The sequence below is a fragment of the Sciurus vulgaris genome, assembly GCF_902686455.1.
Source record: "Sciurus vulgaris genome assembly, chromosome: 1".
NCBI lineage: Eukaryota > Metazoa > Chordata > Mammalia > Rodentia > Sciuridae > Sciurus > Sciurus vulgaris.
This window is the reverse complement of record NC_136461.1, coordinates 66,634,997-66,661,090: the sequence shown is the minus strand read 5'-3', so window position 1 is coordinate 66,661,090 and position 26,094 is coordinate 66,634,997. Positions and strand designations below refer to the sequence as shown.

The window sequence follows — 26,094 nt, the reverse complement described above, 5'->3', positions numbered from 1 at the left end:
AATGGACATCATCACACTGTTCCAGGCTGGAATTAATGAATCAATTTGTCTTTTGTACAGTTGCAGTATGATAATCATCCCCAGGTTAACCAGAAGGTCAGGATACTTAAGAAATGGGCGAGGCACCTCAGTTTTACTCTAAACCTAAATATTACTTTTATCTGTAGTATTTTATAATAGCAGAAACTCTTGTCAAATAAAAATGAATTAATTAACTAATAATATCCATTTAGTACCAATGCTGGCATATTATTTACAGGTGTATAATGTGATGTTAAGAGAATTTTTCCTCTTGTCTCAGGATACTTTCTAGTCCAAAGTAAAGTAAATAAGATTGGTCACCAAATATTTTTGGCCCTACATTTCCCAAGGGTCTTACTAAGAGTCAGCAGGAATAGCTGTAATCCAATAAGAAGAATGGAGAGAGGGGTCTCAAGAGTTAATGGCCCAGAGTGAGGTGTCCTTTGTCTTTGAGGGACTGCAATGTCTTCTATAGGAAGCTTTTCTTCTCCTCCCCAGTTAAAATGGTACTCCCAATCTCCTGAAGATAAGGTGGGGAGGGGTACTCCAAAATGTTGCAGGAAATGAATCTGAAATGGTAAAAGAAAAATGATCATCCTGATCCCCAATTGCTGGTAGGACGTAGAACTTCCATGTCTCTCTGATATATTAGAACAGAGTAGGGAGAGCAGATTTTGGAAGGAGTTTGACATGTGTCTCCTGATTTGAGACCAAATGTGAACATAGAAACTAGCACCTACTTTTGTCTAGAGTTTCCCTTTGGCTGCATGCTTACTAGAGGACGCTCACAACAGCAGGAAAGGAAAGAGATATCATATGGTGGGCCTAGGAGTAAATTATGGGAAACACAAAATTTCAGCTCTTCTGCATGCATAGAAAAGTTAGAAAAGTGAAAAGGAGTCACAGGCCTGCCCAGATCAAATGAAGTGATGCATAGCTAAGGGAAGGGGTTGAATGGAGACATGGCTGCCTCCCTCTGAAGAATAAAAGGGACTAAGATGGAAATGAAATACTATGAATGCCACTAAAGGATATCACTACCTAAGTGGAGACCACCTTATAAGTCAAGAGTATTGGCAGGAATGAGAACCAAATTAAACTAAAGTGATGTCATAAAGCTTCCCCATCACTGCCAGGTGACCAGACCTTTCTAACCCCAAGAGGAGAAGAGATGAGTCTGGACCATGGAAAAAATTATACTAAAACCAACCATACTTACATATCCTAACTGGTTGGTGTATCTGCGTGGATACAAACCACATGTCCTCCCAAGTCCTGGAATGGAAAAAGAAGTGAAGGCGAGATTTTCTTTTTCATCTAGAATTGCTAAAAGCAAGGGCATGTAGATTTATGGCAGTGCCTTGGGGGGGAAAAAAAACTTAGCTTGTATATTATAAAACAGTACTTCACTAAGTAAAAATTCCTTTTTAAAGTGGGTTCAGATGTTCAAAATAGATCACTAAACCACCATCATATGTTTGGGAATATTCTGGTAGGTAAAGATGACGAGACAGATAACTTAAGTTCACCATGTTAATTGGATGCCCTGAATATAATGGACATAACCAAGAAAATTTAAGAATTATCCCAATCTTCTAGAGTATCAGTGACAGAGCAAGACAAAACAAATTAAAAAGAACAACATATAATTAAACGTAAGTGATATTGGTGAGATATGGGAGCCATCAGTAGCAGTCACCATAAGCATTCAACAAAGCTTCAACAGATGGCAGACCTTGTTTATGGGTGTGAGAAGGAGCAGATTCTACTTTATAAAAAGGATGAACAGAGTCGTCAAAGGGTGAACTTAAATTTCTATCAAGTAACCCTGTAAGCTTGTCAGATCCCTTTTGAGGGAGAACAAAGGGCAGAGAAGAAACAGCATTGAAAACCAGACCATACCTGACATAAACTGAAGTGTCATTGCTACTCTATTATTAGCAGAATTCAAGAACTGCCTTTCATAGATGCATCACTCCTGAATCTTTGTTGTCATTGCTTATCAAATTTTTACCCCTCTACATAAACTCATGTATTTCTTCTCCTCCACTTCTATCTTCTTGCCTTTGTTTCCTTAAATGTCTAGTGTTAATAACAGTAATGAGTTCTTTTAATTTTCAATTTATTGACTATCCACTACTTTTGAAACACATAGTTAATACTTTAATTCTCAATCTCCCTAAATCACCTAAATTTTTATTGTGCCATTTGTTATTTAAAGAAACAAGTCTTTACCCTCTATACATAGAGGGTAAAGAGGGGTGGGAGGAGTGGGTGGAAGGGAGAAAATAACAGAATGAATCAAACAACATTACTCTATGTAAATTTATGATTACACAAATGGTATGCCTTTACGCCATGTACAAACAGAGAAACAACATGTATCCCATTTGTTTACAATAAAAAAAAAAAAAAAAGAAACAAGTCTTGTAATTCAAGATATTGATATTAAGTGATTGGCCTAAAACTGTTAGTCTAAAACCATTAGTCTAAAAGTAAATGTTCGCATTAAAGCTTGAAACTCTTCCTTAATCCAGAATTCGCCTTTCATTTCATATCGCCTCTTTTGCAGTCACCTTCTGGTTTATCCTTCTGCTACTATTCTTTTTCATTTCAAGTCAAACTATGCAGAATATTGCCCCAAAATCAATTCAGATAATGGGATATTAATTTTAAGCCATAGTATGTCCATGGTCAGTATCTAAACATCTCTGTGTATTAGTATATTCAATTGTTTAAACACCTCAATCAGAGCTGTTATGTGTGTTGTATTTATGTGTGATTTAATTTAATTCAAAGAAGAAGAAATGGAGGAATAGAGTGATTACCTAGCTTGCCCAGCAGCTAGTAAGATCTCTAACCAGAACTTCTTCTTTGGATTTGAATTCATTGTCTGCCTTCTTAATTCCAGGGCTACTAGTTCCCCTTTGCCTATAGTTCAATGCCATAGGCTAGTGTATAAAGTTCACAGTAGCCTGTATATTCTCAGCCTTATTTCACAGTGCATATATTCACACCACAACCCCTCCAAGAATTTTATCCTTGTTAGAATACCTCCTGTCCCTTGAATATTCTCTTGATTCCTTGCACACAGTAATCCTGCCACCTATGCAAAGCTCTTCTTCCTGAAATCTTATTATTAATTACTTCACAGAGTTATGAAAACCTTCTCAGACTTGTAACTAATCTCTTTTTCCAACATGCTCCCACAGAAATTTGATTCTAACTCTATATAGTGCTTTTAATGCTTTGTTTTGTAGCACATGTTAATTTTCTCTGTGCATTATAGTACTTTTGGGTCACTCTAGAATATAGAGATAACTAGTAAGTCCTCAGTAATTATTTGTGTATTTTAATGAATCCACTAATAAAATCATAGTAATATATGAAACAGCAAGAAGACCATGTGATCTGAAGCTATTTGTCCACTTTGTGCCCTGCTTCCTAATATGTAAATGAAGATAATGTCAGCCCAATACAACAAAAAGTGGTAAAAGCAAAAAGAAATTTTTTAAAAGGCATTCATTCTTTAACAATTAAAAATGGAACATGCACAGTGATTTGAAGGACAAACTTATCACTCTTATAGTCTTACCTTTAGTACTTAAAAATTAAATGAAAAGACAAATTTTAACACCAAAATTGTCATAGCCAAAAGATTATATGCAATGGAATGTGTGCATGATTGAATACAGAATGTGTCAGATCTTGACTTTTAAAATATTGGTGAATATGTGACAGCATTTAATTATAGAAAGATTCAATTATAATATATGTGCCTATTACTATATAGAATTTGTTAAGTCTCAAGTATAGTTTGCCAGGAAAAATTAACTAAAATAAAGCAAAGAAAAGTAATAGAAACTTAATGTAACTAAAATGCATTTATTTTATAGAACAAAGACAAAACATACATGAACCTTCAATTTTAAATAGATAATTACTGGCAACATTTTATGACTTTAAATGAGGGACAAGATTTCTTTTATAGTTTTGTCTAAACAAGGCTGGAAAGATTTGTACTCCAGAGAAGAAATCGCTATAGAACACTGCAATCTCTTTCATTTTTTCATGGACTTCTTGCATTTCATCTATAGTGTAAGGACCAGGTACCTTAAATGGTATTTGCTTGTTTGTAAGAATGGAGCCTGGGGTATGCCTGATTTGGGATTATAATATAAAAACCCTTTGAGACACATATAAATGAGTAAAAACAAATTAGTTCAGCACTGGTGGCTTTTTCTACCCCCAGGTATGTTGTTTCAAACAAATATTCAAGATTTTAATCCACTCTGATAAGTGTTAGCTACTTAGCTATTTGAACAGCAACATTTTCTGCATTGATCATATGAAAGTACTTCCTCAGGTGTTGACTCATTAATATTAAGGATCTCTTAAATTCTGAAAAATGAACCAGTGACCCCATTGATTCTATCTATGAATCACTACATTTAAAATTTAAGATTGTAACTCTACATGAAAAGACCTTTCTATGCTTTTGAAGGAGTGAGCTGTACAAGAAAGAGACTTCTAAATCTTTGTACAGCAAGCTGCAGACTGAAGATAATTTCTATAATTTTTCTTCAATATTTTTAATCTTTAATGCTGAATTCTTTTAACAAAAACTACATAAGCTATTAGATTCAAGTACACAAATATAAAAAAGAGTTTGTAAAAATAATTTAACTTTTAAATAGAAATTGAACTTTCCCATAGATATGTTCAGTATTGAAAAATAGAATTTGCCTGATTGAAGCAAATACTAATTAAGCTATATCCAAATAAGGCATTTCTTTAAAAAAAAAGTCAGCTTTCATTAGCATTTAAATCAAACTCTTATAATTGAGTGTTGTTATATACTTTTTTAAAGATTTGCTCAGAACTTCCCTCAGTTATTGTGGTGGTCTTCTCAATAATTGCTCTATGTCTACAATGTCTTCATTCTCTTTCCCTAGGAGATACCTGTTGAAATCTACTAAGAAATGAATTCCTATGTAACGTTTGTAAGACAGGCCATGTCTATGTAGATATTGTTATGTGATATATTCTCTTTATATTTTTAGTTGCACAAATTTTCCAAAATTGAAAGAAATGTAAATAATATAAAATTGTATAAAACTGTGCATGCCATCTTACACTAGTCTGACTAACTACTCCTTCTTCATATATATGCTACACCTTTTCAATTCTTGGCTCTGTGCATGTGTGTATACATTTGACCCCCAAATTCAAACCACCTGATATGTTGTATGTAATGTACAATATATCATAATGATCTTTCCTCATTAGAATCTATCATTTTACCATTTTGTTATTGCTATGAATGTGCAATGATATTTAACCACTTCCCTAAAGATGAATATTTAATTTGTTTCCAATGTTTCCTTATTACAAATAACATTGCACAGATAATCCTTGTTCCAATACCATTGCATGTATGCATTAAATATAATTGTGAGGAAGTGCTTCTTAGAAGCAGAACTAAAAGTATGTAGAGATTTTAAAGTTTACAAATTGTCTTTCAAAACAATTTCTTCAATAGGTTTTTCCACCAAAGGTAGGAAAGAATGCTCTTTTTCTGACATTTTTGCCAATACTTGATTTTATCTACTGTGGTGTCCTAATGGCTTAGTAGAAAAATACAAATCACTAGAAAGGACAATAGACTAGGATTTCATAAGAGTGATACAGTTGACACGTTAGAGCAAAGCTTTATCGTGGAGGCTGTCCTGCTCAGTGTAAGGCACTCAGCAGCATCTCTGGCCTGCATTCACTAGATTCCAGTGGCACCACCACCTACCTCGGTGTGGCAACTAAAAACAATTGCAAACAGCCACGTGTACCCTGGAGCACAATATCTCTCTGCATCGGAACCAGTAGTCTAGACTTGGAGGTTAAGTACCTCAAGTAGGAGTGTATTTTGCATTCTTCCACAAACAATACAGACCTAAGAAAAATAACTACATTTGGAATCTGGACACTAAACTTTAGATGATCACATTAAAGTGATACTAGAAACATTGTCTGTTGTAATTTTAAATATTGTGGATAGCAGCATCAATATTTCACTTTAATGTCATTACACTTTTTAGGTGCATCTTTCAGTGACCTCTTTAAGGCACTTTAATTGTCTAACCTTTCCCCATATTTTATGATTATAATAAGCATTTCAATGTCTATAACATTTCTTTACTTTTTATTTTTTCGTGTTATTGTGACCTCCTTGGAAAAATATCTAGAAATTAATTTTAAAAAATGAAATAGATTGGAGTTTTTACAAAACAACAATAATTAATTACATTGGTAGTTTTTGATATGCTCTCATATATGGCAATTACATTCTTCCTGTAAATACCCTCAAAGATAGATAGTATCCTTGGGACCAGTAGAAAATTTCACAAGAATTGAATAACCTCATAGATATTAGAGATTAGATATTAGATATTAGAGATTCAAAATATTTTTAAAAATATAAATAACTATTAGAAATAACTAGTACTTTCTTATAAAAGTAGCTTTATGGTGGAAGATGTTACAAAATGACAATGAAAGGGAAACACTGGATGACAAAAGAGTACAACAGTCAGTCATTAGAAGTATTTCTCCCGTTCTGCTTGCATAATCTTTTAATCTTTACAAAACCTTTTAATATATCTCAGTTAATCCTCACTGAGTTTCTGTAATACAATAAAATAAAAATAGTAACAGCATTTAGTAAATGATAATGCTTTACTAGATTTTTATTCTGTGTACTATAATCTTGACTTATCTGTTTATAAGTACCTAGAGGGACTCTGCTATTTATAATTTAAAGAACAAATTCCTTGAAAAGTACTGATCACACTAAAGCAAATTATGTACATTATTGTACAGCTAACAGATAAAGCCTTCAAGCATCTGTTCACTAAAAATTTATAGAAACACTTAAACTTGACTGATGTGCTGATCATCAGTAGGGGATCATTTGATCATCCTGAGTGTAACACAGTGCTCTTGCAGCATTGAACCCTTCTTTGAATCAGTCTTTATTAGCACTTGCAGAACTTTTGTTCCACATATTCTAATACAAAATAAAATAAAACAAAACAAAAATCATGCCTCCTATGGTAACTGATAAAAAAAAAAAAAGCTCCAGTTGTTTGGTTTTACTTACAGCTTATAGTTGTTAAATGTGTAATTCACACTTATTTGGGCAACAGCTACCACTATGCCTGTACTGTATTCTATGTAGGCAGGAAATAAGGCTCAGTGAGCTGAAGCAATGTACTCAGGACCACCCAACCACTGAGTAGCAGAAGCCAGCTCAGGGGTTCAGAGCTCACATTCTGTACTCTTTCCTCGATGCATGTCCTTTCAGCTCTCCTTACACACAAATTTGAAGGGAGTATTGTTAGGTTTATGGAAACCTTGTTCCTGCCTCCTGGTTTCCATGAATGTGTCAGGATGAGTTGTGTGACAACTGAAAACTCAGATCTTAAAAATATTATTCATAAACTAGGCACAGTGGCACAACCTATAATCCCAGAGACTCGGGAGGCTCAGACAGGAGGTTTGCAAGTTTGAGACCACTCTGGCTAACTTAGTGAGACCCCATATCAGAATTGAAAAGAACTTCGGATGTAGCTCAGTGGTAGAGCACCATGGGTTCAATTCCCGGTAATTAATACATCTGTATATATACAAATAGATATAGATATAGATATAGATAAACTTTAAATCCTCTGTTTGACTTGGTGAAGGCAGCAAAATAAAATACTTTTCATCTTACTGAAAATGGAGGAAATAATTTCTAATATAAATATTTCTGTCTGCATTTAGTATTGCTTAAAGAATATCCAATAATTAAACAAACTATCCTTCCTACAATTCCATATGCACCAGAATACAAATCAGTACTTGTAGTCTAGGTATTTATATGTTCTTTTGATTGATATTCATCAATAAGTAATTTTCAATCCATCTAATTATTCAAATTCCATTTTGTATTATTTCTCATAGAGAACATCTGAAAGATCAATTAGTACATCACCCATTTTTCATTGTCCTTCATTTTGTACTTCTAATTTGAAGATCTACTTTCTTTGAGGAAAAAAATGTGTTCTATTAGATTCTTTAAAAAGACTTTATGAGGTTCTGTAACAGTAACCCTATTAATAAAGACATAATTAAATGCAAGCCTGGATAGTGTATACAGAAAATACCTGCAAAATTAGGTATTACTCTTTGGATATTTTATAGGTCAAAGATTTTATTAACTATTAATGCCCTCACTAAGGCTTTGTTAGAAATTGAGTGGATACAAATAAAGGAGACACCTTGCTCCTAAAAAGTATATCAAGGTGACATATATAAACACCTCTAAGGTAACATATTAGTAAGCTTGAATTCGTGTTTCAAAAAAGCACATCTGATCATCTTTTCACCCTGCCCTAGTATATATTTTTCTTGACTTAGCCTTGTTCTTGGGATCAAGTCTGTAACCCTTAATATGTTTATGGTGAGAGCAAGCTTATTAGCTTATTTATCTTCAAAATGTGGACCTTTTGAGAATGAAAGTGGCTGATAAACCACTTCAAATTGGTTTTATTATATTTGGACCCATAAAACACCTTTTCCAAAATTTATTTTCAAAACTAGGTTTGTTGTTGTTGTTTTTTTTTTTTTACAAAATAAAAATTGCTTGTAACCAGAACATAATGTGGCTGACAGTAACAACCATTTGAATCTTTCTTCACTGCGTGCAATGCACAAAGGAGGTAGCTGTCCCCAGTCACCATGTGTAAGTGTATTTGAATGGGAGGTAAGGCTTATCCTTATGTCTGCACGGTTATCACAAAGGAGAGGTTGAACATTGCTCGTTATCTTTCATGATTAACCACATGTGGAAGTCAGGATGATCACTGCATGTGTGACTGGTATTTTAAGGTGATAGTTACAGGTCCAGTAAAACTATATCACAAAATAATACTGATCCAACTGTTGAATAGAAATGTAAATATTATTGAACTCTTCAAATATTCAACACAATTTAGAAGAATATAATTCTAGATGAATGTGATAACTGATGCTTGTTGAAAACTCATACTACGTACTATTTCAAGTACTTTATATTAATTTTGTAATTTAATGCACAATTAATAAACCTAATAGATAAGTATTAATATTACCCATGCTTTACACACCAGGAAAGCAAAACAAAAAAGAGTTCTAAATTGTCCAGTTAGTTTCAGAGTTGGAATTTAAATCCATGTGTGTGGCTCTAGAAACCAATTTTCTAGTAATTTTGAAGGTATGAATTTTGCTTTCTTAAATTGTCATATTCTATAAAACAGAGGTCTCTATACTTATTCAATTAATAACCCATCAGTAAAAAGTATATATTTTAATAATGTATGTTTACTTCTTGAAAAATTGTGTACATTTGCTAGTTTATACATATTACCTCCTATTACATATAATATGTACATTATAAAACACTCAAAAATATAAATTTAAAGAATGAAAAGTGAAATAACAGTATTTAGCATATTTAAATGTGATCTTCACTAAGATATTAGCATTTCACTTTTAAGAGCACAAGAAATAAAAGCAAGAATCAGTAACTGGGATAGATTCTAACTAAAAAGCTTTCTCTCAGCAAAGGAAACTATCAGCAATGTGAAGAGAGAGCCTACAGAGTGGGAGAAAATATTTGCTATGCATACTTCAGATAGAGCACTAATTTCCAGAATATATAAAGAACTCAAAAAACTCTACACCAAGAATATAAATAACCCAATCAACAATTGGGCTAAAGAAATGAACAGACACTTCACAGAAGAAGATGTACAAGCAATCAACAGATACATGAAAAAATGTTCAACATCTCTAGTAATAAGAGAAATGCAAATCAAAACTACCTAAGATTCCATCTCACCCCAATTAGAATGGTGATTATCAAGAATACAAGCAACAACAGGTGTTGGCGAGGATGTGGGGGAAAAGGTACACTCATACATTGCTGGTGGGGCTACAAATTAGTGCAGCCACTCTGGAAAGCAGTGTGGCGATTCCTTAGAAAACTTGGAATGGAACCACCATTTGACCCAGCTATCCCACTCCTTGGCCTATTCCCAAAGGACTTAAAATCAGCATACTACAGAGATACAGTCACTTTTAAAATAAAGTATTTATTGCACATTAAATACAGCAGGCCAAAGCTGTAGATATAAGTTCACTTTGTTTTCCACTTGGTTTTAATGACTATCAGAGCTGCAACCTCACAAAGATGGATTACATCCAGCTTCCATGTTACCGTGTGGCAGGTTGACTCACTGAGTTCTCTGTTCTAATACCCATCCCTTCAGTGACACTTTCCTTTGCTCTTTAAAACAGTATTTCCTGAAAGAGACATACATTTAAATTTGTAAAAGAATGTTTGTATTTGGCATCATACTGCTTTCCATGTATGGCTTCAGTTAACTTCATCACGAAGAACAGAGCTTCTCTTAAAAAGTGTGTTATATTTTAAACTATCACTATAGCCAGGAAATGTTAAGAGATACTCCTAAACATTTAGCACTGGCTTGAGAGAAATTATGTATTGAACTGTTTTGCTTGCTTTTAAATATGACTGAAAACTGGATGTAAATCCATACTTTGAAGTCTGAACTAATTGAATGTTTACATAACTTGCTATGAAGTCTGAGTCGATTGTCATGGACTTTAACCTGGCTGTCTGGCATGGACTTGTTACATGGAATTACGACCTAGTCATCAAGTAGCTCACTCCAGAAGTAGGAAAAACATCAGTTTTGACATTTTCTCACTTGTATATTTTTTATTAGTATTAATTGTAACCCACAGTGAACTTGGAGACATCTTAAGACCGTCCATTTTATAAGAGTTACTTTATTAAAACTACATAATGTGATCTCAAAATCCCCTTAACAAGTAGACATGCAGTATGATGCAAAGGGCTAGAAGGCAGCACGGGGGGCGAACCTCACTACCACGAACCACAGATGTCCTTCTGAATGGCTCATCTGCCTACATGACAAAGAGAAACTGACGCACCAGTGTCATTCATAGGTTATGTATTTTCCCCCTGCAAAAATATCAGTCGGAGTTCTGAAATGTTCTTCATTTAGTTTATCTTGGCATTCCACCATGGAGATCAATGGCATGAATCTAAAAACAATACTTGGACTTTACCACAAGGGCAGTCTTGTTTTCACCAGAATAGGATAAAGTACCACATGCTCAGATCCTTTCACAATAGGGAGCCATGAGGACCAGCAGTAGAGGACTGCTGGCACCGTATATGGGGCCATCCACGGCTAGCTACACTTCAGCCTTGGTATATTGACCAAGTTGAGTGAATGTGAGCCAATGCCAAATGAAAACCTTATTGCTACTCTTCTAAGTTTACTCTTCTCCTTTTAACTGTTTCTAAAATTAAGTAACCATTAGCCACTCATATAAACAAACACCTACGTAATTAAATTCTTGAGGTTTTGGATGTCAGTTAAGCTTCTCCTCACTGGTCCTTCATCTATAGTTTGATAGTTCATTATAAAGTACTCAGGAATATAGACTCTATACTGTTAGTTATGAATTTTGGTTCTGCTACTGCCTAATTATAACCTTGGGCAAATCATTTAACCTCTCTTTGCCCCTTTTGCCATATATGTGAAACAAATATAATAACAACATTGACAACACTAATGGTAGTTGTAATATAAGAATAATAATAAATATTAGTGCTCAAAAATATTTTTGACAGTTTCTTGTGTCTCAGTGTTGCAGTAGTTTATAAGTGCATGCATAATGTACATTATCCCCAAACAACATATATCCTTTTGTTCTCTCCAGCAGACAGTGCCTGGTGGGAGAACGTTGCTGTCTTCTAAAGGGTAAATCTCAAGGGATTATTGCAGTGTGGTGAAAAGTGTAATATCCCAGAGTGATCTATTAAGGACCTTCTTCTCTTGTGATATTTATAACCCTTTTGAATACATCTATTTTATTTTCAGATTATGTCAAATATTTCAACATACTTCCAGTTACTCAATATTTTTTTCTTATGATTGTAGACAATGCTCCCATTTTTCTGCAGTTATTCCCTCCTAGATGGGGTAATCTCAGCGGAGGAATATCATTTAGCTCTGGATATTTCCAAGGCTAATTCTGAGCCATGTAAGTACTATGAGGCTCATGATGTTGAGAGAGAGACACTTCCTAGCAGTATTGTGCAAATACATGTGGGGAAAGAACTTATTCCTGGTTCTTCACAATTCTGTCAATAGGTCAAGAAACTCCACAGCCTCAATTTATCTGAGTTTTATGAAATTTATACTAATGCCATTTTACACCCAAACTTTGTAAATTTTATTTCTAATCACTACTCTGTTAACAAAAGGTATTTGGCCAGTGTCAGTTCAATTCTTTGCTGCCTGGCCCAGCTCCACCATGTACACCAAGGGGAGAGAGTTCTGCCAAGTCAAGCATAGTCTTTACTGGACTTGATTTTTTCATGCGTCCTTTCATCTGTTGAATGATTGTAGAATATTTCATCAGTCTTAGCATATACATGTATATTTAAGTTTCACAACAGTTGAATCATCTGAAAAATTTCCCCCTTTTCCTTTGAGATGCCTTTTCACACTGCTGGAGATCACCCCATGTAGAAAGGGTGACAGCACTGAGGTTTTCCATTAGGTCAAAGTTCTCTGTTATAAAATAGAGCAGATGTGAATTTGAGATTCACATCTCAAAATATAGGATGCCTAATTAACTTGAATTTAGGGTAGACAATAAGTTATGTAAGGTCCAAATATTACAGGGAACACACTTATATTAAAATATTACCTGAAATTTAAATTAACTGGTATCCAGAATTTGTATTTACCTCATCTGGCAATCCTATGAAGAAAAGCATTATACAGAAGAAACTGTGGTGTGTACTTGAAAGTCCAAGATGCAAATATGACTTCTTGAAAAGGAAATCTTTTACGAGTTTATAATTTGTCTTAATCTTTTTAAGAAACATAGAAGAATCCACAAATAATAAAGAAATCTTTATATAATTGCCTACTCATCAAATGTAAAATACCAATAATAAATGAGTGAAAAAGAGTATTTATTTTAAAATGGATTTAAAATTTTTATTTAAGAATATTAAATACTAATTATAGGGTATCTTGTTATGTATACATACTATACATATAAGGTATATGTACAATGTGTATATTTGTGAACATTTAGATTTCCATGTTTCACTGTCTGTATTCATTTTCTCTTACTACTATAATGAATATCATAATTTAGCAGTTTGAAGAACACAAGCTTGTGATCTCACAGCTCTGTAGCTCAGAAGTCTGGGTATAGCATGGCTCAGTTTGTTTCTCTGCTTAGAGGGAGTGCTTAAGTCACTGGCTAAAATCATGGTATCAGTTCTTTTGGAGATTTGGGAGGAAATTAATTTCCATGTTCATTTAAGTTGACAGCCAAATTCAATTCCATATGATTATAGGACTGAGACCCCATTTTCTTGCTGGATGTTAGATGGGTTGTTCTCAACTTGTAGAGGCCTCCCATATTCCCTAACACTTGGCCCATTGTCTTCAAAGCCAATACCTAGTGCGGTCTTCCCATGCTGCAATTCTCTCTGATTTCACTTCTCCACTTAGGCCCCGTCTAACCTGCTTTCCCTTATGTTAAATCTCTTCTGCTTTAAGGGCTCACATGGTTATATTGGGTCCCATGGGAATCAATCAGATTCATCTATCTTAAAACCCATAACTTCAATTCTATTTGCAAAATCTTTTTTTTTAATATTGACAGATTTTAAGATTATAATGTGGACATTTTTTGAGGGGGTACATCATTCTGCTTACCACAGCCCCCAATTTTTCAGATACTCTATGTGATTAACATTGAAACTAAGGCATTTAAAGGAATGATTCTGGACAGAAGACAAAGCTTCATCTATTTTATTCCGATTTGAATTATGCACAATACAACACACTTTTAAACTTTTGATGATTAAATTGATAGCTCCTCAGCCATTTCTGTAGTGGTCTAAAGATTGAGAATGAATAGTTATTTTATATGACCCCTCAATAGACCACCTGAAATCCACGCTTTGTTCATGGCAGACATAGTTTCTCCTAGGCCAGTTAGTTTAAAGGCAATAAAATTTAAAAAGACATATAAGTTGGGATCATGATGCATTCCTAAATGAACCAAATTTCATGTGATGTATATGAAAAATTAAAGCATGGATCTAAAAGTGCTGTAAGAGAAATTTTCTCATTCTTTTTGGTAAGATCTGACATATAGATGGTTTTATTAATTATTGAGAAACAGACTAAGAAAATGACTGATTGGGATGCTTCATCTTGAAGTCTGAATTTTGGGCCCTTGAGTTGTCTGTACCTGGAGGCCTAATTCTTCAGAATTAGCTCATGCTTTCCCACTAACTCATCTACTTCAATTTCTTGTTTTCAAAAAATAATGCAATTTAAATTTTTTATTATATTGCCCAATAACAGAATGTGTTTTCTAAACTGCATGTACCTGAAGTTAAAAAACAGATCTTTATATAGATAAATATCACTTAAAATGAACCTAGAGAAATTATTTCAAATTTAAAATAGTTTTTCTTTTTTTTTTCTCTAGGAATGTTTGTTTATGGTTTTGAATGATTTTTTTTTTCTTCACAGCTGTTTTCATTTTCTTCTATATTTTAAAATGCAGCAATGAATTTCAGAATCCTGTGTTTCCCATCTAAGGTCCTTGTCCTGATCATTCCTGTAATGGTATCACAGACTCCTAGTTAACACTCTAAAACTATGTTTAAAAATTGAGACAAAAGTAGTCATGAATGAATGTTTACAAGTCATCGATTAGCCTATGTGCTTCTGTGGCACTAACCATAGAACTGCTGTGGCACTGGAGATAGATAATGAGGAAACACAGCTGACAAAATAAGCACACATAGCTAAACACCAGTAAGCAAAACACATATCGTCTTGAAAACACCATTTTCCTTTCTTTTTTACCTTCTTTCTTTTTCTCCTTTTCTTTCATTTTTGTGATGGTGGTGGAGGAAGAGCTGGACATCTAACGTAGGACTTCGTGCATGTTCAGTACACTCTTTACCGGTAATCCATACCCCTAACCCCAAAGTCACCATTGTTTTAATTAAGGTGATATCTCCTATTTTAAAAAATGACTCAAGTATTCAAGTCTGCCATTATGATACAGCCACTGTCATATAAGTGTAGTGCTAATAATATCTTTCCAACTGTTCAACCTGAAATGCAGATTTTTATAACTATTCTCAAAGCCATTGCCGCTCTGGGTTAATTACAAACTGCTTTTTATTTTCAGAAATACTTTTTAATTCTATATAATTTTGTTTTGAGCTATTTTTTTGTTGCCTGACTCCAGGCCCTTTTTACTTACTGTGTAAAACTTTTCCTTTCCAAAAGATGCTTTCTATTCCATGAAAACTACAGAGTTTTAACTTAGTTTTGACACAATGTCATGTGCCTTTAGGTGTCTTTAAGTGATACTGATTATTTATATATGGTTTTTGGCTCTGTTAGAAAAGGGATTTAAAGTAGCTTGTCTATTTATAGATAAAGAAGAAATACAAGCAATGTGAAAGGAGTAAATGTAGATTTTACCAATTATCCCAGATTTGCTGGATCATATGATCTAATGTCATACTATAATATTCAGCAAATTTGAGAAAACTGAAAAAATTCTAAATAATAATTTTAGAAAAATGATTATTCTAGTAAAAATCATCATTCTTCTGGTTCTTCTTCTTTAAAATTTTTAAAAGATCCTTCTGACATTTATTAAGTGGTAAGGGAGACTTCATTCAGGACTATTGTGATACATGTCAAAACAATGGCTGAAAGAGAGAAGGATTAGCTTAACTCTGAAAGCAGTAAAGAGAGCGGGGGATTTATAGCCTGGGAGCATGTTGAGGGTGATGGGATAATTACTAAGAGACATCAAGGTTGGGGGTGGGGGGTTGTTACTAAACTGACTTAATAAGATTCTTGCTGAACAGCAGCCTGGGGAGATCAGATATCAGTGATGAGAGATGAGTAGTTTGATTACATATTGAAAGTGATCAGATATCAGAGGAGGGGGGATTTTCTGTAAACTGACTTAGCAGGATTACTGACAAAACTGGTCTCTACAAGGATGGACAGTGAAACCCATGGTCGAAGCTTAATTAAGAAGGGGCTAGTGGAGCCTCTCTAATATCTGGTCAGGGAGAGAACCTTTGTAAGTTTCTAGTAACTAAAGCAAAGGAAAAACACATTGTCGTATGGAGTTTGCATTGTCCAAAATAGTAAACACCCATCATTCTCTCTACTTTCATAGAATTTAACTCAGGTCTGACTCTATAATTTGTATATAATGTCAGCTTTTTAATAAAAATACTCTGAAAGTTGTATGTAAGTAAGTTGACATTTAAGCCAAAGCAGTGAGGGAATGGCCATGAGATGCTTCAGAAACTAAAAGGTTCAGCTGCCTGGGGGCTCGCTTAGTGTGCTAGAGGAACAGCAAAGAATCTGATGTGAGTGGAGTGAGGCGCAAAGTGGGTAGAGAAGGATCTGAGGAAGGAGGAATTCCAGACACCAATTGTGAGATTCTTGGCTTTAACTCTAAATAAGATGGGAAGCCACTGGAGGATCCAAATAGAAAAATGGTTAGACATACATTTTAAAAAGATCAGAGTACTTGTCTGGAATTCCAGCAACTTGGGAGGCTGACACAGGAAGGTCACAAGTTCTATTCTAGCCTCAGAAACTTTACAAGGCCCTCAGCAACTTAGCAAGAACCTATATCTCAAAATTTTTAATACATATTTTTTTAATAACTGGGATATAGCTCAGTGGTAAAGTGCCCATTGGGTTCAATCCCCACTGCCAAAAAAATAAAAATAAAGTGAAAAGATCAGGCAGATTACCGTGATGAAATAAATTGTGGGAAGGCAAGGATGGCAACAGGGAGATCTGTAGGGAGGCTTCTGCAGCAGCCCAGGAGAGGCACCATGATGGCCTGTTTCAGGGTAGTAGTTGTGAAAGTGAGAAAGTAGTATTCATATTCTGAATGCTTTCTGAAGGCAAATATGAAGAGTTTGCTAATGGATAAACCTTATTAACCAGAGAGAAAAGATAACTCACATTCCATTTGGTTTGGTTTGGTTTGGTTTGGTTTGGTTTGGTTTGGTTTGGTTTGGTACAGGGGAGATTGCAGCAAAAATGAGTTGGGGGAAGAACAGTAGTTTGTTTTTCGACATTGTAACTCTCAATGCCTATTAAAATTCCAAGTGGAGGAGTCAGATCGGACCTCAGGACAAATGGTATTTTGAACCTTTGGGTCTGATCACATGGGAAGTGAGTGAACAAAATAGTACCTTTCTCTGTGATGTTCTCCCCTGTCTCTTCTGGTGGTTCAAGATTGGCATAGGCCTATTTTCAGTTGCTGTCACTTCTGTTCTTTCCTGCTGTGCATGGCCCTTACTGAATTGTGTGTTGCATTTGCCTGTTGACTGGTCATCTCCATTATATTCTACATTCATTGAGGAAAAGGTCCCACAGTACATTCATAATTATTGAAGGAAAGAATAAATAAAAATTATTTGCACTTAAGATAAAATCTGAGTGATGTTTGTCCCTGCCAACCTCACCCTCCACTTTGCGTGCTACTTTACTTTGTTTACTAGCAAGCTAGTCATCTTTATCAGCTCTTTAAAAGGGTAACACTTTCTCAACTCCCTCAAGTCTCTTGGCTTTTTTCTGTACTGTCCTTCATGGAATATTTTTCCTCCTTCCTTCTTTGCTCTGCTAATGCCTTCCAATTCATCAGGTCCTGGAAGTCCTAAGAGAGAGGTTCTTCCTGAAACTTCATGCTAATCCACCTCAGTCTTCTTTTTTGTCTCTCCTAACAGTCCATATTTGTGAATTAATATCACAGTTTGTGGATTTACATACATCTCTATGATTACTTTAGTCCTTCCTTACTGGAATCTATGACAAAAGATCATGTTAGTTTTATTGATTAATATGTATGTGCAAGCCCTCACTACTGTACTACTTATTAAATCCTTTAGGAAATTCTTAGAATAAAGAAAAATTTAAAATCCATATGTTTATATTATTATCAATGTATATAAGCAATATAACCAATGTATGTGTGATTTTTCGGTTATATAAAACTATAACACCTTTTGACAAAAATGCTTTAATTTCTTTTCTCTAAGAAAAATATGAGCTTATGGAATAAGAATTAGCCTCCTACTTGCCTAACAGCACCTGGTTTTTATAAGTATGTAAACATTTTCCCTTTTTACAGAAAAAATGCACTTTCCAGATCTGGATCTCCCCCAGGGAATATTCCATTTCCTCTCTTCACTATTTTAGCATGTGATATAGAAAAGCATGTCCAAAGTGTATGACACCATAGCATGTAAGAAACTGCTTTCCAATTCAGTTTTAACAAACAAACAAACAAAAACAGAAGACAAGGAAACTTTAGAAAATATTTGAAATTACTAATTTATGTGGAAATATTATAACTCGAGAACATTTTAATAATTTAAAGTTATTTTATCTTAGAGCTCTTTCATTGTTGAGATAACAAATTCAATATAAAAACCTCATAAAAATTATTTGAAGATTTTTCAAACCAGTACTGGTTTAGCATACATTTTTATATTAAACAAATTTAAAACATTTTTATTATTTAAAAATGCACATATATATATTTGTAAAATTAAGTACAGTTGTTTCTAAATTTATACCAAATAGCTTAGCTATTGAAACCTAGAAAATAGTAAGTATTCCTCTTTTGTGGGTATTAAAGAGTTTATAAAATTAAATATTATTAAATTGTCGTTTCAGTTAATTATTTGAACATACAAATAGGGCAAAACTATTTCAACTAAATCAATTCAAATATACTTTATCTCCCCTCTGCAATTGCTAATGTCTTTTCTTTATATGGAAGCATTAGTGTAATTAGAGTTAATTAATCATATAATTAGAAGTAATAGAAACAGAAAGAAAGTACTAGACCCCTTATTTCTCTAAGATTTCCTCTCAAAGACTCCCCATGGAGAAATGACAACATGAAAATCCCTGATCCATTATTTTATATGCTTGTTATAATAATAATCACCTAATTTCATTTTAACAAATTATATAAAATTCCTTAGAATATAGAAAATAAGTAGTTTTGTATAGGTATAAGCTTCTAAATTGCTAGTAGAATTCACAGGAAATTATAACATTGTGCTTGGCTGCTGTCATTTCAAAATGAAATATCTGGATTAATAAAATATATTCAATAAAGGACAATCTAATATTTCTATAGTACTTAATATTTTAAATTATTAGTAATCTTATAATATATACACATTTAAGCATAACCCTCATTTAATCCTCTAACACTGCAAATATAACTTCATTTCCAAAACATAGGAAAAGAAGAAGAAACTTCATAATGTGGTCACATTAAGAAGGGTGAAAATTCTAAATATTCTATTAAACTCATAATATAAAACATAAATAGAATGTGTTAATTAATAAATTTATTTGATTTTCAACAGATATTTATTTTGTGGATTGATATATTGAAACCTTCCAAGGTTGAACCAGTGGAAAGGAAATCTCAATAAATATTGGAAGGGCTTTCTAGATGAACCATACCAAAGAAGTACTTTCAAAAAATTTTAAGCAATAGAAATAAAGATGTTTTGCTGAGTTTTCTAATGTGCTTTCAATTTTGCTTTTTCAGACTGAAATTTTTAATGTCAAATTATCTCTAATAGTTCTCCTTAAGGAAATGGTGAACAAACTACTTCCTCCAGTGTTTATGAAGCTTTCCAATCAAAATTCATCTGAAAGTGTCTATTAGTCATATTACTGGCAAGATATGATACTCATCAATATGCAGATGTTGTTGCAGCACTTAAAGAAGTTCCTTGAACAAGTTGCTTAGACCAAACTGGCAATTGTACTACTACCTTATGCACTAACAATATTCAGTGATATTATAAAAATCGGCCACACTTGCCTATGAGAGGGTTTATACAGTGTAATATACAAAAACATGTTTTTTGGTTTCTCTTATTGAAATCTTTACTAATGTTTTCCCTTTTTGTGTAGTCAATTTTTTATGAAAATGATCTAATTTTTTGAAATTAATATATTTCTGCAGGTTAATCTCTTGGCTTTTGGAGTTATCATATACAAAGTCTTTCGTCACACTGCTGGGTTAAAACCAGAAGTTAGTTGTTATGAGAACATAAGGTTAGTGTTTCTTGATGCCCATGAACTTTAGTCATTAAAAGATCAAGTAACTTGAAGTACAAATAATTTTTGGAATTACTGCCTTTTTTTAAATGATTGGTTCATACTTTCTTCACCATACTTAAAATACTTATTGGAAAAAATATTTAATACATGTAATCAGACTATAAATACCACAGATTAAATGGTAAGTGAAGCAGTATTTTCATGTACTTCCCTTTGAAAGTAAGAAATGATAACTGTGTTTTAAGGCAAAAAATAGGCCATAAGACTTTCTTTTATAAAACATTTCTCAGTACTTAGTCAATGTTTCTTTCTCATAATTCCTGGTTTGCATGTTGCCATGATTTTTTTTTGTTGTTGTTGTTAACCCTCTCTCTTTAAAACTGATTTATTGAGACCTCAAAAATGGTTTGTTCAGGAAAAGCTGAAGTGTACCATAGGGAACATGGGAAACAGCTGACTGTTGGTGTTGCTTGGGAACACTCCTGTATTTTCAATCCTCGCACAAGATTTATAGTGGGGATTTAGCAAATGTTTGATCGATTACTTTCTTTTAGTTTTCACCATTTGTAGTTTCATGTTGTGTGCTGGTTTTAATAAAGTTGAAAATGACTCATTTTCTGGGGCACATTGCTAAAACACCTTCTGCAGTAAAGAATGATTGGATTGAAAATGAATGAGAGAATAATCACTAGTTACTTCATTTTCAAGGCAGTGTCTTCAGTGAGCAGAATTGAATATTATTTTACCCAAAGTCACTGGCAATCAGTTGAAAATATGTACGTCTGGGTATATGTATTTTTTCCACAATTAAAAAAAAAATCAGTATTCTGACATGTTTATTTTGAGGTAACTACATTGCAAAAGGAAGGGGGAAAAAAATCTAGGTTTAGATCCTACATCTTTCCTCAAAAACCTTAATGGAAAGTAGAAACTCCTTTGATGTCATGGACATGTGCTGACCGAAGTCCACACAGTATACTTTTCAAGGTTTTGGGGGGAAAAAAAACTTCCTAAATGATAGATATATTTTACCTTTGGGAATTAACTGACATATTACATTTGAAATCAAAGCATACACACTATAGTATACCAGACAAAAATGTTTTCAGATTAAGTAATTCCTAGAAAAATGCCATATTTTAATAGCACATCCTGCATCAGGGCAATAGCAAATCCTTAAGACTGTCCCAACTAACAACAGCACACACCTGTCAGTTTTAAAGTCATTATTGGTCTTTGTCAAAGATTTCATGGTTACACAATGTTTCATTTCCCACACGCTTTGAGGAATTTTGAAAGATGCAGGGAATATACATGGCTTTCTTAATGGAAACCTTCCAAATTCATTACAGGTCCTGTGCAAGAGGCGCCCTTGCTCTCCTGTTCCTTCTTGGCACTACCTGGATCTTTGGGGTTCTCCATGTAGTGCATGCATCTGTGGTGACAGCTTACCTCTTCACAGTCAGCAATGCCTTCCAGGGCATGTTCATTTTCTTATTCCTGTGTGTTTTATCTAGAAAGGTAAGCAATTTCTTAATTTGTCAACACCATAATACATTTACATAGCATCAGTGAACAATTGGTAGAAAGTTCATATTCTCATATTTTTGTGACTTCTGTCTTTATTGCTGAAATTAATGCATTTTAGCATTAAAATAGAACATGAAGCTGTTCATAAGGAAGTTTGCTTTTTAAAAATTGCCATTAGGTATGTAAATATAGATCACATTCATTATACTTTGCTAATCAGAAAACAATGCTTTAGAAAACCAAATACAATTTGTGATTTGAAAATAATTTGATATGATTGTCATGATTATGTGTAACATTTCTTCTTTTCATTTTCTTTTTTCAAGATCCAAGAAGAGTATTATAGATTGTTCAAAAATGTCCCTTGTTGTTTTGGATGTTTAAGGTAAACATGAAGAACTATGGATGATAATAGCTGAAGGAAACCACAAATCTAAGCTATGGATGACCAATGCATAAAAATGACTCAGTCATATTCTCCAGTGATCAATCATTAAATAATCAAACATTTTAAATCAATTTTTCTGTTTACAGTCTAAGAACTATAGATAATATGAGGTAAAATAGCATACCATCTAGTTATAGTATGTTTTCCTACATGCCATAGTTAGTTATGTCAAAAATAGTATTGCAGATATTTGGAAAGTAATTGGTTTCTCAGGAGTGATATCACTGTGCCCAAGGAAAAATTTTCTTTCTAACACAAGAAATATATGGATGTCCTGAAGGAAACCACGGGCTTGATATTTTTGTGACTCATGTTGCCTTTGAAACTAGTCCCCTACCACCTTGGTAATAAGCTCCGTTACAGAAAAAGGAACATAAGAGAATGAAGGGGCAGAATATCAATCAGTAAAAAGAAAATGGCTGTTGTAACAATGAGATGTATTTTGAATAAACATGCTTTCCTGTAAACTAGATGAGAGACTTTTGAGATAAAATAAATAATTGAATAAACATACCATTTTGTGAATTGCTCTGAACTTAAATTTCTACTGAAACAACTTAGATCTCTATTTGTTATATCCATTTTCTTTTATAAGATTCTAAGAAATAACTCCACAGGTGAAAAAAAGATACCTATTTTTTAAGTTAACATTAGATTGAGGTATATGGTATTTCTTATTTCATAGATTGTGACTTCAGATGCATAATCAGTAAAATATAAAAGTGCCAAAACAAGATTGTTATGACTGGAAATGTAAAAATAGTATGTATAAAGCTGAAATATTTTATTCTATAACCTTTAGTGTAGTAAAAATTATTCTATCATGGTAGACTAGTATATTTGAATACTCCATTATTTTTAATTTTAGAAATACTATCATTCACATTGCAATAGTCCCTTTTAATTTAAAGGGCATTGTAAATATAAAAGTATTCATAAAGTGAATTGCTATTTTTTTCTGTTCAGAAAAGTACACATTTAAAAATGTTATTTATAACAAAGAAGTCACTGAGAACTGTAGAAGTTTGCACAGTGATTCTATTTTCTGACAGTTTTCTATTATCTATTAAAGCATATCTTCTTCAATGTATGGCTTCTATCTATTCTCAAATCTTCTTATTAAAATGTAGAAGCAGTGAATTTATTTTAAAAAGATGTAATTGTTCTGCACCTACCAGCCTGTAAAAGTGTACCAATACACTGAATATTATGATTTTAAAGCAATTTCTTTAGCTATTAAAATGAAGTTTATCAAATCTTGCTCTAACAAATAAAATGCTATATAAATGAAGCAATCCTGCTCCTGCTTTTCTGAAATTTCTCAAGAAAGATGATCTACCTGCCAAGGTCTTTTTATGTTTTTAGAGAATCTATGAATAACTTTTCATTATGTCTTTTAATTTCTTACTTTCTAAGCCTGTGACCTATTATCATCGTTCTTACAGACTAGTGTTAAAGGAATGTGATATTAAAATACTAATCTATTCAATCAATGTATACAAAATCATGCATGTCAGGCAGAATAATGACCTTCCAAAAACATCCACACCCTAATCTTCAAAATGTGTGAACATGAAAGATATGGAGTGAAGGGGAAAGGGTTACAGATGAAATCAAGGCTGCTAATCACCTGACCTTGGGATGAGGAGACAATCCTTGATGGGGGGGAGTGGGGGGGCAGTGTAATCACAAGATCCTAAAAGTGAAAGAGGGAATCAGAAGGGACAGGGTCACTGTGACACAGTGTGACAGACTTCACCAGTCATTGCTGGCTTTGAAGTGGACAAAGTCCACAGATCACAGAATGCAGAAGCTGACAAAGGCAGGGAAACCACTCTCCCCAGAGTCTCCAGAAGGAATCAGCCCTACAGACCTCCCTTCTAGCCTAGGGTTACCCATGTTAAACTTCTAATTTCCAGAATGTTAAGACAATAAAATTTGTACTGTTTTAATTCACTAACTGTGTGATAACTTGTTACAACAGCAACGGGGAATTAGTACTACGGAAGTATTTATGTAACAGCATCTTTTTTTATTTAAAATTTAAAAAAATTTTTTTGATTCATTGTACACAAATGGAGTACAACTTTTCATTTCTCTGGTTGTACACAATGTAGAGTCACACCGTTTGCGTGATCATACATATACGTAGGGTAGTGATGTTTGCCTCTTTCCACCATCTTTCCTTCCCCCGTAATAGCATCTTTAGAGACAAACTAGTATTTAGGTGAAGGTGAAGCTTAACTCCAGTGTCACCCTCCCTTACACGTGGTTGAATAAAGCCTATATTCTTTAGCACGGCAATCAAGCCCTTCTTATAACTGCTCACCTCCCCAGGTTTCACTTTTACCCTATTCAAGTTTCTTCATTCTCATCAAATGTTTTACTTTCCCACAACCTGTCATGGCTCACCAATTTCTCTTTTTCTGAAATTTGCTCCCGTGACAATCATTATTCTGGAAAACATCTACTTGTTCTTAGTGTATCTTTATCTATAATAAATGGACACCAAAGAAATACAGCTTCCCTGACTGAAAACTCACAATTAACTAGAGAAATCGTAATCCCTTAAGAAAAAAATACCTGTTGGTTAAATGACTACATTGTAGTTAGGAAAGACTTATTTACATGCAATATACTAATTATTAAAAGTAAAGTCTATAAGCAAATACTTCCCAATCTACACAGTAGGCATAACCAAGAAGCCTAATATGATAATTTGATGACACTTTTTAGCTCTTTAGATTCAATGCCAAGCATTAAAAATGAAACAATAAGTGCTATTCTTAATTTTCTATATATGCCATCTACCTTACTATACCCTCTTAAATGCCCTACAAAATATTCCCCTTTATGAATCAATACTATTGTTTAATTTCCCCAAAATAAAAATTTGAGGAAATCATGGATTATGAATTCACTATGTATTTAGAAAGAGTCCTATTCAGATTTTTCATATTCTGCCTGAAATGTCTTATCCCATATAAATCATACCTACCATTCAAGACCCCCGCTCCATGAAGTCTTTCTGATCAATTTGCTTCTCACAAATTTCTCCAATATTTACAACTATACTACGTACAGAGTGCACACAATACATAAAACTTAATTAGGCTTCCTATCTCAAACCTTAAGTTTTGGAACATAAATGTTAGAGAAATAACAGTATAGCATCAAAAGGCAAAGATTTCTCCTTGAAAGCTGATGCAGATTTACGTTTTTAAGTTGTGCTATCTCATTAAATTCTCACAGTAATACAGGTGATTCTAACTTCATTCGTCTGTGTGTGAAAAGTGCCTAATGTCATACAGCTCGGAAACTTCATAATTAATGTTAAAAACCCTAAGTTCAGCATATTCTGCTCTTGCATCCAGCCTCCCAGAAACTTGACAGATAGAAAGTAAAAGTCTAGATTCATGCCCAAGCCTTTTCCATCTCCAGGGTATGTTCAACTGCCATATACTTGAATAGTATAGGGATACTATTTCTGTTCCCAATTTTGTTCTCTAGTGGGTGGAGGAAACACAACACACTTTCTTTTGGGGGGTGGGGTGCAGGGAGGATGGTGGGGATTGAACCTAGTGTGCTTTAGCACTGAACCACATCACAAGCCCTTTTTATTTTTTTATTTTGAGACAGGGTCTCACTAGTTTGCTTAGGATCTCTCTAAGTTGCTGAGACTGGCCTTGAATTTGCAATCCTCCTGCCTCAGCCTCCTGATGGGGTGTGCACCACTGCCCTGGCTCATAATGCACCTTTTTAACA

At 33.7% G+C, this 26,094-nt stretch overlaps 1 protein-coding gene across 2 annotated transcripts in view; it reads left to right on the top strand.

Moving 5' to 3' along the window:
• ADGRL4 (adhesion G protein-coupled receptor L4) overlaps positions 1 to 23,620 on the top strand; it is a 119,607-nt gene extending 95,987 nt beyond the window's left edge. The window contains exons 16-18 of one of the 2 annotated variants that reach the window (XM_079102802.1): positions 20,254 to 20,345; positions 21,704 to 21,872; positions 22,208 to 23,620. In XM_079102802.1, the coding sequence (XP_078958928.1) occupies positions 20,254 to 20,345; positions 21,704 to 21,872; positions 22,208 to 22,270 (324 nt within the window). In that variant the 3' untranslated portion in view covers positions 22,271 to 23,620. Of the gene's footprint in view, positions 1 to 15,116; positions 15,699 to 20,253; positions 20,346 to 21,703; positions 21,873 to 22,207 lie in introns of those variants that run through there. The other variant, XM_079102803.1, reaches the window with a different exon arrangement.
• The last annotated feature ends 2,474 nt before the right edge of the window (positions 23,621 to 26,094 follow it).